At 34.5% G+C, this 16,007-nt stretch overlaps 1 protein-coding gene across 1 annotated transcript in view; it reads left to right on the top strand.

Annotated features, from left to right (window-relative positions):
* The window catches only part of KMT2E (lysine methyltransferase 2E (inactive)), a 57,038-nt gene that overhangs the window by 2,088 nt on the left and 38,943 nt on the right, over positions 1-16,007 (top strand). Inside the window, 2 exon segments of the mRNA XM_071733984.1 lie at positions 5,865-5,921; positions 14,520-14,704. Coding sequence (XP_071590085.1) covers positions 14,634-14,704 — 71 coding nt within the window. The 5' untranslated portion in view covers positions 5,865-5,921; positions 14,520-14,633.

Here is a 16,007-nt window from a genome sequence, read left to right as displayed (position 1 = left end):
TTGGAAAAGCTACTGCGTTTGTGAGAGATACTGTGCATCTGTCCATCCTATTACCGACATAAAAGCAATAATATTTATGAAAATTAGTAGATCAGGATCACTAAGATAGCCAGCTGAATTCTTTGTGAAATCGCATTTATAAACGTCATATTCACCTTCCAGGAAATACCTTTGCTAGACATCAGGTATTAATTCCATGTATTCGTAGTCTGAAAATACTGCAAGAACTTAATACTGAAATAATGCATGTGAGATTATAACCTGTTACTTTATTAGGACATGAAATAAGAAATTCTGCCACCATGTAATCTTTGTATGACCTTTTTTCTTCAATTTGTTTTGTGTATTGCTGTATAAATTGTGTGTGTGGTAAACACATCCAAATACTGAGGGAAGGTGGAGTTCCTAACCTCTTAATTTTTTTCCTAAATGAAACGTGAACCTTTTAGTATCGCCACTATAAATATGTTTGGGTGGGGGGAAGGGAGGTCACAAGGATTTATTATTTGGTAGTTGGTGTAGTGTACTCTGATGCAGACTGTGGAGGCTGCAAACTGTATGTTTTAAACAACCTAAAAAAATTTAATTTTTAACTTTTTTTTAATGCCATTTCGGTTTAATGAAGTATAAATTTCTACTATGGTATAGCTTTGGAACTTTCTGGATTTAAGCAATCAAAAGTGAGCTACTGAAATGGCAAAATGTCTTCAATGTCTGAAGATTTTAATTTAGATACCATTTAGGTGCAGTGATTTGTGGCTTAAGGTATACCTGAAGTTGAACCATAAGATAGTAGACTTTTAGAATGTTGTTAATGTATGCCTTTTGTGTCTTTTGAGGCCAAAGGCCGAGTGATTTCAACCACCAAGTGATGCGGTAATAGTCCAGTAATGCGCGCTCCCTTCATACTGTCCCCATTTATATAGATTTCGTTTTCTTTATAAACCATGCTTTACTCTGTTTTAGTAAAAAGTGTATGATAAGGTTCTGAGGAGAGTATGTATGGGCCTTTTTGGAAACCTCTTGCCTTTTTCTTTCCTCTTCCTCACTAGGTTTCTTCTGTTCTTGTGAATAATTTTAAAAACATTATGAATTAGGCAGCTGGACAAATATGCGGTCTAGCTTCATGGCTTCAGTCATGTTCTGAATCAGACATCTCATTCAATAGTAAAGTTAAAATAATTTTGTGCTCCTTACAAAAAATGTTCTTTGGGGGGGGAAATGAAATAAACCCCAAAATTAAAGTATGTATACTTGAATTTTACAGCTTATGTTATAGATTGCAAATTTTATGGACTAAAATTTCTTGGGAAATTTGAGATCTTCCAGAGTTTTCCTGTATGAGTTTTAGTGAGTCAGTTTGTCTTTGTAACTTGGTTTCTCGATTTGTAAAAAGAGATCTGTGATCTGTTTTAAGGAGACAGTATGGCAAAGGTAATTCTACCTTTATATTTAATTACATGTTGATATGTTGAAGTATATGTATAAACTAAGTACATCCCCCAACTAATAGTTTTTTTTGAAGGTTGAAACCTGAATTTCTGTTTTTTTCAGGTGTTTCTGATTTGCAAACTGTGTTAAAAATGCAGTATTATGACTGTAGTTCTAAAACTATGTATCTTCAGGCTTTTTGTAGTTGAAGGAAAAATGTGCTTAACTGTCAGTGTGCCTTTTGAGTGAGTATTTTTTGCCATCTGGGAAGTTTCAGAGGGGAAATAATACTGGCTATTTAGACTATCAAGGGAAAGTTCATCATAGCACTAAAACTGGGATTACTTTTAGGAGTTGTATTATATCATACTTTTGGTACAGTTTCAGCACACAGAACTGTTAATATTCTGTTGGAAAGTAACAGAAATACAGGCATCAGTGTCAAAGTGGAGGCTGTAGTGTATTTAGTCCTGATTTCAGTTTGATTTAACAACAGTCTTGGTTTTGTGTGCATGCTAATACTAATTTTAGTAAGGACTATCTGTGGGACTTTGTTAAGGAGTACTATATGTAATCGTGGCATTGTTCTAAATAGATTAGTGTAAATGTAGTTTTGATGGAAGTGTTTTGCTGTTTTCATGTGACATTCTAAGAAAATTGAATGGGGGGGATTGATGTAGGTGGCTGAAGATACAAAATTCAGACTTACGGAGAGATACTAGGGAAGTCCCATCTATGTTATTGGCCTTGTGACATCCATACAAATGAGCATTTGTGACTCTCTCAAAAGCAAATTTTGTCTGACAGTGTTTTTGGAACAGGTACAGTGTTTACTAAATGTTTCCACTGTGCAAATAGTAGTTTTGATTTATTGCTAAGAATGAAACTTCAGGCATCTATGGGAAAAAAAAAAAGGTTTTGGCATATTTAGAATGTGGGTTAAGAAAAAAATTACAACATATTTGTTCTTCCAAATAGTGAATTATTCCAAGTATTAATTGTCAGGGGCTTTTGAATGAAAAATCAGTATTTCTAACTACATCAGTGTTTCCATTTTCTTACTAATTATACCTACAAAGTTAACCTAATCTCTTTAAGGATCCATAATTCTGTTCATGACCTTCACACTACAAAAAAACCTGCTTGAGATGTGTTCAAAGACAAAACTCGCTGCCTTTAAGGCACAACAAACAATTTATTAAAAAAACAAACAAAAAAACAACAACCGACCACCTTGTCAAGGTTTCTTATGCTTGGTGGGAGATAGTGAGATTTCCTCTTACAAATATTAAATGTGTTAATGAAACAGGCAAGATTGTTAGCTCTGCTGGTTGTTAGAAAGTTTTAATAATTACATTTATCTGTAAGCCTTTGAAGACGTTTTTGTGGTACAAAGTATTTTTTTAACATGCCTGACTTCAGTGCTTTCTTATCTTTTTTTAAAGTTAAAATAATTGGTAAGGACTATGGTAAATCAGTATCCACTCAAGTTATGTGTTTCAAAAGTGCAAGTGAGGAATATGGTGAAGTAGCACACAGATTGCAAGTAGAAATAAAATTTATATGTTAGGTTTTTTTATTGAAAGAGTGCCATCTCTTCCTTCAGTGCAATAGTTCATACATTGCTTAGATGGATAAATGCAGTACTGTAAAAATTAGGTGAGACTCACAAGTCACCAGCAGTTTTGCAAATCATACTTCTTACGGGAATGCCAAAACAGTATCAATCCCAGTTTTGTAATTTAGTTTTAAGTTAACATTTTTTAATAGGTATGGATATTGAAATATCATAGTGTAGGCTCAGGTTTAATTAAGTGTTGGGGTTTTTTTATTCTCATTTGTTAGTTGTGTTTAGTGTATTGTTTTATGCCATCATAGTCTAGGTAATCATTCGCTTTAATATCTTTATCTTAAAAATAAATTACCATCAAGTTCAAAGACAGGATGATAAGACTATATTTTCATGACATAACTGTATTTCACTGTACAGTTTAAGGAGGAGGACCTATAATCTATTTGCCCGTTGTTGGTTATTTCATCATAGAAAGTGATGAAATCAATATTCTATATTTACAAAGTGGGAATTTAAGATGTGTATGGGATGGCAGGTTTGGATCTGTTACCCTGAGGAGTTCTGAATATTTAAATTCGTTCTGTGTCCGTTACTCTCTTAACTCCAATAGGTCTAAAGATACTTTTTTTTTTTCTTTAACAGTGAGTGATGCTCTTAATTTGGCTTGAGTAGACAAAGGGAACTAACTCCAAATTAGTATGGTTATAACGGGGTCTGCTGTGTTTAAAACCTTATCACAAGACAGATGATATTCCAAGTCTAGACATTTAATCCTGTCTTAACTATTGGTTTAAAGAAACTTTTTCTAACTAGGAATGTTTTTAGTGTGTTCTACTTAAACTAAAGGTGAAGTCCTGAGAATTACAACAGCTGATTTGCAGCTTCTGGGGAAGGTATAAATAGATTATGCCTCTTGTTTGGCTTGCAAACCTATCATTCTGGAACTGTGAAAGAAACATAAATCCTTTTTTATATAATTGATAAAAAATACTATAGTAATTTTACTAGTTATAAGGATAAGGTTTCTCCCTCAGATGCTTTAGCAGGTGACACAGCTAGTTGCTCTTTTCTTGCTCAGGGTAGAAACACTTCATGGGGGTCTTATTCTTTAGGAACATTATATAGGTTTTTAACAAAAGGCTGCAGTGTTGTTTTTTTTTTTGTAATATTTGTTCTCTGTCTCTTACTTTTCCAATCACGTCTTCTGTACTGGAAGAAATAAAAGACAAGCTGCATTTTTTTTTCCCTTCTGTATATCAATAGAAATTTAGTAGAAAGTTGAGCTATGTGTTATGTTCCAATTGCTGGGTGGGATTTCTTTGTTGTATTTATTCTAAGATGACCTATTTAATATCTTTGTTACTATTAAAATGCATACTGAAATCTCATCTGAAAACACAAAGATATAAAGTTACATAGGCATGGAATCTGTATTTCTTAAATCAGTCAATATAGTTTTGAAATTGAAAATGAGATTGTTTTGTTTTCCTTAAAGTAGAAAAGATCTTTTGATCTTAAACATCTGCATTTTTTGGCTGTTCTTGAACTGGACATAGTCCCCTCCATCTGTTCCCCTAATCTCTCTTGCGATCTTCCTCCCAAACTCTAAGTAAAGAGCACTGAGATTTTGCCAAAATGTTACCTAGAAATATGGTTAAGGTTGAACTGTGTTTAAAATTACAAAAGGGTTTTTCTAATAGCCTTCTGACTTGCTTAAGTGTTAACAGCTAGGTGAATGTCTACAAACTCTTCCCTAAGTGTAAGTGCCATTGTGCTATTCATGTCAAATACCACTGATAAGACAAGGGAACTAGTTTCTGGAATCTGCCCAAGTGCAAACTTGTCAAAATAGGATTTTGCTTAGCTGAAATGTCAGACTTAAAGTAAATCCAAAGAATTTTCTGTATGTTTAGTAGGTATATAATAATTCTAGTAGACTCCAAAGTCTTACTGAGCAGCATAGAAAAAAAATGTTATTTTACTTTAGGTCAACAAAGTATTTAGATTGCTGAAAGCAATATGAATATGTATCTGTACCCACCCCCAAAAAAAACCTTTAGTTTTTCTTAGGAGGGGCATATGGGGCCTTGGAATTTAAAACTTCCAGTGGCCGAATCAGTATGAGATGGTCCTGTTATATTTAATAAAAAATATATAGCTCTCACAGCTGCAGACATGACTTACAGGATGTGGACTTCATGTGCTTGCAGAAACATTTTATAATTTGAAATATTTGTCACAAATAGTAACTTAGGAAAGCCCATGCAACATAATTTTTCTTGGAGAATAACTGCTAAGTCACATATAGGCATGTTGTGTAAGTTTGATCAATGATTATTTGCAACTTCATGGTAGATGGAGAAAAATGTTTGCTCTAAAACAGCTGATGACTTTAAGATATTTTTAGTGATAAACTACTTCTTTTCTTACCCAATGTATTTCTATTTGGAGGAATTTTACATCTCACAGTGATACATTGTAACACTATTATGTTGCTGGCATAAATTTCTCCAAGAAATAAGCAATGTTGCTATCAAAAATTAATTTTTTCTCTTCCTCTTATGCTATACTTGTATTTTACAGTTCCTTGACTCTCCAGCTCAAATACTTGCTAGATTTTTAGGGGGCAGACCTATTTGTGTGTGGTTTAAGGTATTTAGCAAGCTTAGAGACATAAATAGTTGGCAATTAATTTTCTATTTTGGGGGCTGGTTTCTGTAAATACAGAAACTAAGATCTGTAAACATAGTATTTTTTTGTATGCCTCTGCTTTTATAAGTTTCTGTTCAATAAACTAATTCTTTCTGTAACTGCATTTCTCTTTATTTCCTTTCTACCACTCTTTCTTTTTTCTTCTTAGTCTGGTATTTTATCTAACTTCCATTGAGAGACGAAAAGGAGTGAAGAGACAGAAGAGGTAAGGAGGAGTCTTCCATGTTTTAAAGCACTGGCATAAATATTTGAGGAAGAGAGATCACTTTCCTTCACTTGAGGAATACATGAGAAGGGCACTCTTGGACCATGTAGTATAGGCAAGACAGTCTGCAGCCAGTTGAAACTCTCTTCTGAGTGGCAGAAACTATGCTAACCAACAGACTGATCTAGAATCAGTTTATTCCTCAAAGGATGGCTTTCTCTGCACTGATTAGAGTTGCTGAATGCATGTAATGACCTGTATACTGAAGAGTGGATACTTACCTGATGGAAACTCAAGCTTTTTACACATGAATCTCAAATACCATGAATCAGGCAGGATTTTTTTCTTTTTGTTCTAGATCCCAAACTCAAGACCAATTTGTGAAGTTTGGCTGTTTGTCCAAACATGACTGAGGTTTTTGTTGAGTGTGAAGTCCTATATTTATTGTATGGGGATGTTCATGTGTGTGTAATGCACTATTCACCAAGCTTGTTCCTACTCTATACTGGCACTGGAATAAAGGCAAAGTAGTAGGAGGAGCCTTATCCTATAATAGTTTCACTGCCATAGCTATGTTTCTTAAATGAGTTCATTTAATGATCACTAGATATCTGTCAGTACAACTAATAAACAACCAAAATCTGATAGAGTTAGGAACTTGGTACTCTTGAGATCTCTGGAACTTAAAATCCAAAGAGGGAGGGAAAGGGCCAGCTAAAAGCAGTGTTCTGTGGGGAAAAGTAATTGTAGCCATTTTCCATTTTCTATACTGAGACCTGTTTTGTGTAACTCCAAACCAGCCATAGCAGGTGATTTTTGGTTTGGGTTTTTTGTTTGGTGTTTGTGTTTTGTTTTATTTTGGTTCCCTGCTAGGACACATGAGGAGGAGGTGAGATGGACCTGACTACTAACAATGTGTGTGGATGGCATAGGAGGTTTTTGAGGGGCTTGTAAGTGTGGCCAGGAGCAGTTAATATTGTGATGAGGAAGATGGGGAGAAAGTTGTTGCAATGAGAGGTCTATAGAGAACCTTAGGTCAGTGGCAATGTTTGGGCACCAACTACAAATACATGGTAGAAACACTTTGTTGTAAAATAATTCTGGTTTCCTGTGTGATTTGCAGGAGTTAGTCATTAATGGGCCCTAATCTGTGAATACCTTCTACCCTTCCTTCTATCAGCACAAACCAAATAGACTGCTAATGTTTCTTTTGGGTTACCTTAGGGAGCAGCAAACAGTAGCAAAGATCTGAATTTGGACTCACAATTGTTTCTAAGCCATGTATGCATCATAGTGCAACTGCAGTAGCATAACATTTGTAAGTTGGATAGCCCTCCTAATCTCTCTGCAAAATCTATAGTGTGGTGGAGCATGTTGGGGGAAATGGAGAAGGAACTTCCTTCTGAGTAAGATTAGTCATTTATTCATGTATTCTGTTTCCATGTCTGGTTAAAAATGTGTTATCTCCTTAAACAGCCAGTAATAAGATATGCTAAGATTACTTGGTAAAGTTATTCATGCTATACATATCTAGCATATATACATATATATGTATATATGCTCCATGTATTTTTTCCAAGATAACTTCATGGTAGATGCATATATATATATATATATACACACACACATACATATGCATGAGCACACAGAGTTGTCCACAATTTGAAGGATAACTAGAGTATGCCATTAAAAGGTCAGTTTCTGTCACTAGGTTTCCACAACATAACTAAAGTATTGGAGCAGTGGTAGAAAGCAGATGCTAAGCAAAACATACAATTGTACTTGATTTTATTTTTTAGTAAAATCTTAATGGTTTTTTTTCTTCTTCCCCCGATTTCAATTTTTAAAGAATTCTTTTTAAAGTTTAAAAAAAAAAAAATTATGTAGAGAAGCCTAGCAGTAACACTCAGTTTGCTGTCTCTGTGGCAGTTCAGGACAATAGTTTTCACACTGGATTTGTGGACTATGATGTACTGTGTTAATGGGTGTATTTTTACGTAGAATTTTATGTGTAGATTGTCCTAGGCCGTAGGTATATCAACTTTTTTCATCCATAACATGTTCCTGTGTGCTGTGTTGCTTACCAGCACTTCAGATATGTTTTTATCCACCTCCCCTTCTGAAGAAAGCATTTTTCTCGGGAAGGAAGGCATCAGCACACCTTGTAGACTGTTTCTCCTGGTGTGGTAGAGAAAAAGAAACAGAATAGTACCTTTTGGTAATCTAGCTCTGTTATCTGGGATGACTTCTATAAAAAACTAACACCGAGATCATCAACAGGAGTCTGCAGAGGTCTGAAGGCTGTAGTAGGGTCTTGAAAATCTTTGCATCTTGCCCAGAAGACCTTTTTGAGATGGAAATGGTAGTTTCAGAGTGATCCTCCGTGACTCTGTGGGGCCAACCTGGTCCTACAGCAGCATGAATATTGTATAGGAAGCAAATGGAAGTTGGAGTTTCAGTTTTGGCTTAGTTTTGTATGAGAACAGGTAGATTGTTTTTACATTCAAATTGATTTAAGTTTCAACTACATCAGCGTTGTATGCTGGTTGAAATGAAAGGTTTTGCTTGATTTAAGACTGCCAGACACTATATTTGTGTATTTAGTGTCTGAATCATTTTATCTCTAATCTGGTAACTTCTTCCTGGGTTCATGCACAAGTGGAAATTTGACTGAACAGATTTATCACTTTGTTTCAGAAATTTTGTCTGTTTGTTCCAGTAAGCTTTAAGTTAATGTCTTTAGATTTGTACAGGTCCCTTAAAAATGAGTATCTCTGTATTCTGATACTTCAGAACTGCTCCAAGAAACTGCTACTGATTTTTTTGCCTGTAGTTAAAAGGTGTGAGACAGTGGTACTAAGGGGAAAGAAAGCCTTTTCTGTAGTTGTGCACCTGGGAGATAAGCTCTGCTTAAATTTGGGGTGAATTGCCAGGTTTTCTGTAAGTTGGGAAATACGGGCTGTCATTTTTTAGATGTTGAGAAGTAATAATTGTTCTCAGATGTTAGTTATCCAAATTATAAATATGGATAAATTATCACTGTCACCTTTTACATATTTTGTAACACATATTTAATGTTATATTGCTTTAAAAAAAACAGGCGTTTGGCATATGTAGATAGAAGGTTTTGATTGACTTTTTTTTCCCCTGTAGTTATGTGTATTGTGTATACAGATGCAGAGCAGACACAGTATAGAGATGGTAATTTCATTAATGTGTCTTTCTGCAGTGTCTTTAGTTAAGGACTTTCAGGTAAAGTGACAAGCATCGGTATAAAATCTGAGCAGTTATTTATCTTAAACTAACACTCTTTCCTCACATGAAATACTAATTATAGGTTAATCTAATTATAATTAGATTTTTCTCCCTTAAACTTCTGCTTGGTGTTTAAGGAGGCCCTGAAAATTCTTTCTGCAGAGGCATTCTGTGATGAAACTAAACGCTGTGTTGCATCTTTCCATGAATTCTATTCCTAACTTTTGTAGTGGATTTTTTGCCCTACTTTTTAAATGCTTTTTGTCTTCAGTATTCTATCACATGTTAACAATATCTGGAAATTTGTTTTATGAAGAAGGAAAGACAAGTAACATCTTTTTACATTGTCTGTAAAAAGTCATAATCTAAAAAGACGTCAGATATACTGAAGAGAACCAGATTTCATTACCTTTTCCCTCTTTCGTTTTTGTAGCATTAGGCGTAAGTGCGGATATAAACAAAACATATTTGCATATATTTCTCTTTAGGATTTTTTGATCAAGGCAAAAAAAGTTCTTATTGTCACCACCACTTATATTTGATTTATATGAAAAGTTCTACATCTGTGTGCCTACATGAGAGGTTTAGTAGTGCTTAGGTTCTAGTGGGGTTCTTAGTCCTCTTTGTTCTTCCCTTTCCCTTCTTAAAAAAGATTAAATGTCTTGCAGAGGTGAGCTACTGATGTGGTATGTGAAAATGTGAGTTGTACCTTTCCTGGTATAGCAAGTACTGTGTAGTTTCATCTGACTTGGATAATATACTGCATTATTAATAAAACGAAAAATAAGTCACAGTTCTCTACTCAGATTTATAGCTACTTTCTGTTGAATGCAAGCAGAATGGGAATTCGGTTTCTCAATCTATAAAAGAAAATGGAAGTAGAAGTAGTTAAAAGTTTTTAGTTTAAAAAAAAAAATTCCTACTTTCTTAGGCAAACCCAACCAAACAAAAAAGCACAAAAACCAGAAAAAAAATCAAAAAGAAACTTCCATGGCAAATGCCATGGAAGAGTTTGGACTCTTGATGCTTAGAGGATGATAAATAGCTAGGATTATGAAACCTTGTTGGAGTCATCTGGACAGTTTGGCTACCTTTCAAGTTCTTATTTTTCAAGTGCACTTGCTGTATAGGTGATCAATGATCTTCTCGTTTCCTGTAACTGTTCTATATAGCTTTTGATGGTTCTACAAGAAGCAAATGGAAAGAAGGAGAAAAAAGACATGGTAGTGAAGTAGGCCTGGAGTTCCTTTCTCAGCATTTGATTGTAGCAACTGGATTTAGTTTTGAATGTTTGGAGCCTGTAGAATTATGTTCAAAACCAGTGATTTCAGTTGAATGTCCTACTTATCTTGTGCTAAAGAATTGAGCCCTCTATATTTGTTTTTTTTCCTCCTTGGTGTACCAGTGAAAATGTGTTTTCTTCTGCTGTCACACAATTGATCTTAGGACATGGCAGAAAGGAAACGTGTGGTTTTTGTTAGACCACAGAATAATGTTGTGTAAGTGGATTACCTCAGGGATAATATGTAACTTATTTTATGTTCTTTAATGCATAAGTGATGTTCTTGTACAAAACTACACAGATTAATAATTTGGAATGTATAGTGCTCTTAAACTGTTATTAAAGCACAATTCATTTTAAAAATGTTTCTCATTTCATAAGCAAAATTAATAATAAATATGGTGAGGCTTCAAGTGTTTTGTAGGTAGTATATGGCTAGTAAGTAAAAAAAAAAGAGGACAATCTGTAAACAATGTAAAGTGATGTGATTGAACAGTACAGTGATAACTTTTGCAAGGGCTTGATCTCTTGCAAGATAAATGCTTTAAACATGTGAACAAAAATTCTTTTTTAAGGTGAAAATCCTTTTACTAGGATGAGAAACTTTTAAACTACAATTAAATAAAAGCAAAATTTCTTTAAGTAAGGAATAATTTAATTTAATGAAGCCATTCTCGTAGAATGATAATGAAAAGAATCTGATGAATTTTTAAAATAGCCAAAATCTTTTCAAAACTTCGCAGTGTTATTATCGCTAAAAGCATAGAGTGAACCCTTACAAAATTGGGGGTCCCCTACTGTTGAGTTTAAGGTACAGCAGATGATAACTGGACTTTGGACCTGCAGTTTTTATATAGTGCCTTTTAACTATGGACCCTGGACCTTACTGGACAAACCAGTGTAGTCTTTCAAAGTTTCAAATTCATGTACTGTTTGAAGAAAGACTTTCTTAAACAGTAAGAATTGTAGGAAGACATCATCTTCTTCCTACTCCATTCATTTAAATGAAATGCACCCAAGAAAACAGTTTCTTAGAAACCTATGGGTGAAAAATTGTCAGAGTTCTGAAAGAACCTGAAATAGAGGAGTACTTGAAGAAATTGGAAAGTACCATATTATTTTACAGTATTTTATGACTCATCTAAAATATATATATCTTTTAAAGGATAAGCAGTCACTTTCAAGATGGATAAAGTAGGAAGTTCACCAGTGGTTACATTATTTTGTGTTTTGAACTTTGAAATTTTTGTAATATAATCCAGTAAAAATACTAATAGTTATGTGTCATGACAATACTTCTGGTTCTGACATGACAGACGTTTTTTCTTTATTCCACTCTGAAACCACTGTGATGTTCATCAGTAGATGACCTATGAGGTCACAGTGCTTTTAATAAGTGGGCATAGTGTAATGAATTTATCCTGGATCTCCCCTTCCCACCATCACCATAATTCATTGAGAATGGCTACTCATAAGATGTGTTTGTTTGAATTAACTTGGCTGTGTACGTGTTGTGCCCATTACTGCCTCTATTCTTCCATACTTAACAGTAGGCAGAGAAGGAGGATTGTGTGTCTGTGGTGAAGACCTGAAATCTTCAGGTGGTAAAAAATAATGAGCTACTATTGTAATTGTGTTCTTCTGCCATTTAGGTGAAATAACTTCTGTTTGATTCTGTTTGGCAAAACAAACAAGTTCTTCAAGTCTCTTATTTAGTATAGATAAGTCTCTTGGATTTAGTGAGTGAATTCTGACTAATGTTTAAAGATATATTTCAATACTTGCAGTAGGATAAAAAGTTTATCTTGTCACTGTTTACACCTACCAGTCTCTTCTTTTCCTTTTTTTTTTTTTTTTTTAATTACAGGAGTGGCGGTGCATTTACTTGATCAGAGATGATAGCCTTGGTTGAGCCATCCATTCGCAGTTCATTTTCAGTCTATACGTAGCTCTGAAAGCAGATACATAGCTCTCTTTTTCTTCATTACTGACAAAAAACAATTCACCTATTCTCAGATTTTGTAACCACCATTTCTGTGTCAACAGTGAAGGTTGCTTATGTATGTGGTGATTGGGTAACCTCAGTTGTTTTATGTAAATTTGTAGTTGTCATACCTATGAGGCAGCTGTCTAAGGCAGATTCTTCACTTCCATCAGTCTCTTGGACATTTTTGCCTGTGTTAATTTTCAGGTTATTCTACCTGGTCAGAAGTGTTTAAAGAAAATTGGATTATGAAAACTGTACCACCACAAAAAAAGCAGTTATAAGTGTGACAAACAGGACAGTGCTGTCCATTATGTCTTTTAGACCCACTTTGAATCACATTAAACTGTGTTCTGGTTTGGGCTGTGTTTTTTTGTTGTTTTTGTTTGCTGGTTTGGTTCTGCAGTTTTCCTGTATGTGTGTGGGTTTTTTGGGTGTGTTTTTGGTTTTGGGGGGGATTTTTGTTGTTTGGGGTTTTAACAGGTTTTTCCTGCATCTTCTTCAAAATAATGTTATTTTCTTAAATTTATGCATTGATAGTTTGATATTTGACGTAATTAATGCAAAAATGCTAGTGTTTAAATGAGGAAAGCAAGGTACCCAAACAGTTTGTTGGCCTGATTGCTTTCCAGTTCTTGTATTTGATGACTCATGTAATGGGTCCAAACTACAACTCCTGCTGTCTAGCAGGAGCATGTTAAACTGTAAATTGTTTAGGCACTTAGGAGTATGCCAGGATGTTTGGAGTTAATGGTCAGATTTCAGTAGTAAGATAAAATTTAGGAAGCTAGGTGAAAAACTGGTGCTAGTTGATACTGTAATGATGGTATGTTATGATGATATCAGTGTACAGTGGCAGATACCTGCTCATCACTCTGAAGGTAGTGACTTGTATCTAAATCTGCTTCCTCTATTGACAAAATCTACCATACTTCTCTAGGGTCCTTTTTATTTTCACTGGAGGCTTGTTTTTTCTTAGCAGTCTAGGGGTTTTGTTATGAAGATTAATGTGTTCAGATACGTTGATCTCAAAACTGTTGGTCGTTTATACAGTGCTTCGTTAATGAGAGCTTCATTGCTAAGTTGCCTGTGTTCTTGCAATTTCAGCATTTTGGAAAGAGTTTGGCTATATTCATTATCCAGGTATTGAAGAAGGGTCTACTTTGCTTCAATTACATGGTTACTTGTGGAAAACTTTATATTAGGCTGCAAAAATACATTAGTTTACCAATATGTGAATGGAGACAGCTGAGGTTCCCTGTATCTCCTCTTCTGTAATTGCTCGGGTGTTCTGCCCTACTCAGTAGGAGGAGCGGGAGACTGGTGATAACTGGTATACAGGTGGGATTGTCCTTGTGACTGGAGTCAAATAGATTGTAGCTTTGCCTTACAATTGAACTGATTCTGCTTAGCTGCTACTTAAAACACACATCTAGAAATGGGCCCCCAATGGGTGTAATATCTTCTGATGGTCTCTATTAAAATGGAATGGAAAAGGTTTCATATCATTTCGGATTATTAGAATTATTTTGGTTTAAGAAAATACAGGAGAGGTTATGGCATTGTTTCTTTTGACAGCCTTTGACAGCCTTGTATTTTGGACATTGAAAGTGGTTGTTGGGGTTTGGTTTTTTTGCAAAACAAAAGTGAACAATGCTCTAAGAAATACTTGAAAAATTCTGTAACCAGACTTCATTGAAAGTTAGAGCAACTGGACTCTTGACAGTATAGAGCAATAAGCATATGTACTTGACATTCAGTAAGTCTGCTATAAAGTGAATCTTTGTCACCTCAATTAACATGATGAATGATTAAAAAAAAAAATCAGTAATTTAAATTATACTTTTGTAAGTTTATAATATTTTAAAGTTCAGGCCTTACAGCTAAATGTATTTTAAATTACCAACTTCTTTAGAAGATTATTGATTTCTTTTCCTTTTGCCTTTGTATAAAATAAATCTAAATAAATAATTGTAACAGATAAGTGTTTTATGGTTTTTAATACATAATATAAAATTACTTGGTTTTAAAATGAAACGGCTCAAGTCTTCTGCTTTTTTTGTGCTTTTTTTAACAGGGTTTGTGGATGCACTTAGATGTTTGCAATGAGCACTGTGGCTGGCATGCCCCAGTGTTTTGGATACCAATGCATAGGACTCCGTAGTAATCGAATTTATCAGAAACGAACGTCATGAGCATAGTGATCCCATTGGGGGTTGACACAGCAGATACTTCTTATTTGGAAATGGCTGCAGGCTCAGAGTAAGTATGTGAACTGAATATAATTTGTGAGTTTTCTTAACCTTTTTCTTATTTTTTACTATTTTAATAATACAGTTGGAGAGGACTTAGGAGTCTCCTTCATTTTATTGAATCTGATTATTTAAACTAATTGTCACTTTATTCTTAGGTCAGTTCCTTCCTCTTCAGGGCAAGCAAGGGAGAGAAGCTCAACTGTTCTGCAGATATGCCTTTTTCTTCCTTGTTGGGCTGAGAAATACAAATGCTTCCTGATACATTTTTTTATGCTTCAAATATTTGACCATGTAATTCCCTTTTAACAACATGTAAAAATGTGTTTTCGATTTCCCATATTAGGTAAATTCATTTGGCATGGTAAAGTGCAAGAAAATGGTCATAATTAGACAAAGGTGTCTATTTTTGAAAGTTGAAGGCCTAGCTTAATTGCCTAGTAATGTCTTCACAAAGTTGTTACACACAGAAAAGGTAGTAGAAATGAACTTGCTAATAATCCATTTGTGTTAGTGACTGTGGATAACTTTATAAAGGATTACAAAGCTAATGACATCCCATATTCAATAAACTCTTCCTTTATGTTAAGTAAGTATAGTGAATTTTGGGGGTTTGTTTCTTTTTTTTTTTTTGTTTTTTCAGATAGGGAGGCAGAGATCTATCTGAATCTGTAGACAGGCTAGATTTTAGGTATTGTTGATCTAGAACTGGAGATCTAGAACTTAGCAAAAAAGCAAGTACAAGACAGAAAAATCACCTTTATCCTGGCCCAAACCAGGACAAGGTGCATTGAGTAACTAACAGAAATATATAGCTTCCTCAGTCTTTGCTTAAGAGTATGATAAGTAATACTACTGCATTTAAGAAGCAAATTGTTTTCCTTCTAAACTTTGAAAGCATTGTTATGCACCGTGGTCGGAACTCCTGAACAGTTTTTGAGGGGATGTTTTGTTCCTGTACTTTCAGTTATACATAAGAATATTCTAACTTTGCACCATTTATCTGAAGAAAACCAAGAATTTTCAATTTGAAGCTTTTTATTACATTAGATTTTAAAAGTTGTTTTATTGATCTGTCATATGAATGCTAGTTTCCTTGGAGCAGAAAAATTTTTTGAGTGGCCCGTTAACAGCTCTTTCCATTATCTTTTCCTGTGGTTTTCATGTATGTTTAGAGAAGGTCATGATTCCTGAGGCTGCTGACATTCCTTGCAGACGCAGCATGCCACGATAAAATTAAAATAAATAAATATAGTTGTCAGTATAAACAAGATGATTTCACATTGTTTTACTTGCTTGATACTGTGGCATGG

The sequence above is a fragment of the Heliangelus exortis genome, chromosome 1, assembly GCF_036169615.1.
Source record: "Heliangelus exortis chromosome 1, bHelExo1.hap1, whole genome shotgun sequence".
Lineage (NCBI taxonomy): Eukaryota > Metazoa > Chordata > Aves > Apodiformes > Trochilidae > Heliangelus > Heliangelus exortis.
The sequence above is the reverse complement of the archived record's forward strand: the minus strand, read 5'-3'. Positions and strand labels throughout refer to the sequence as shown.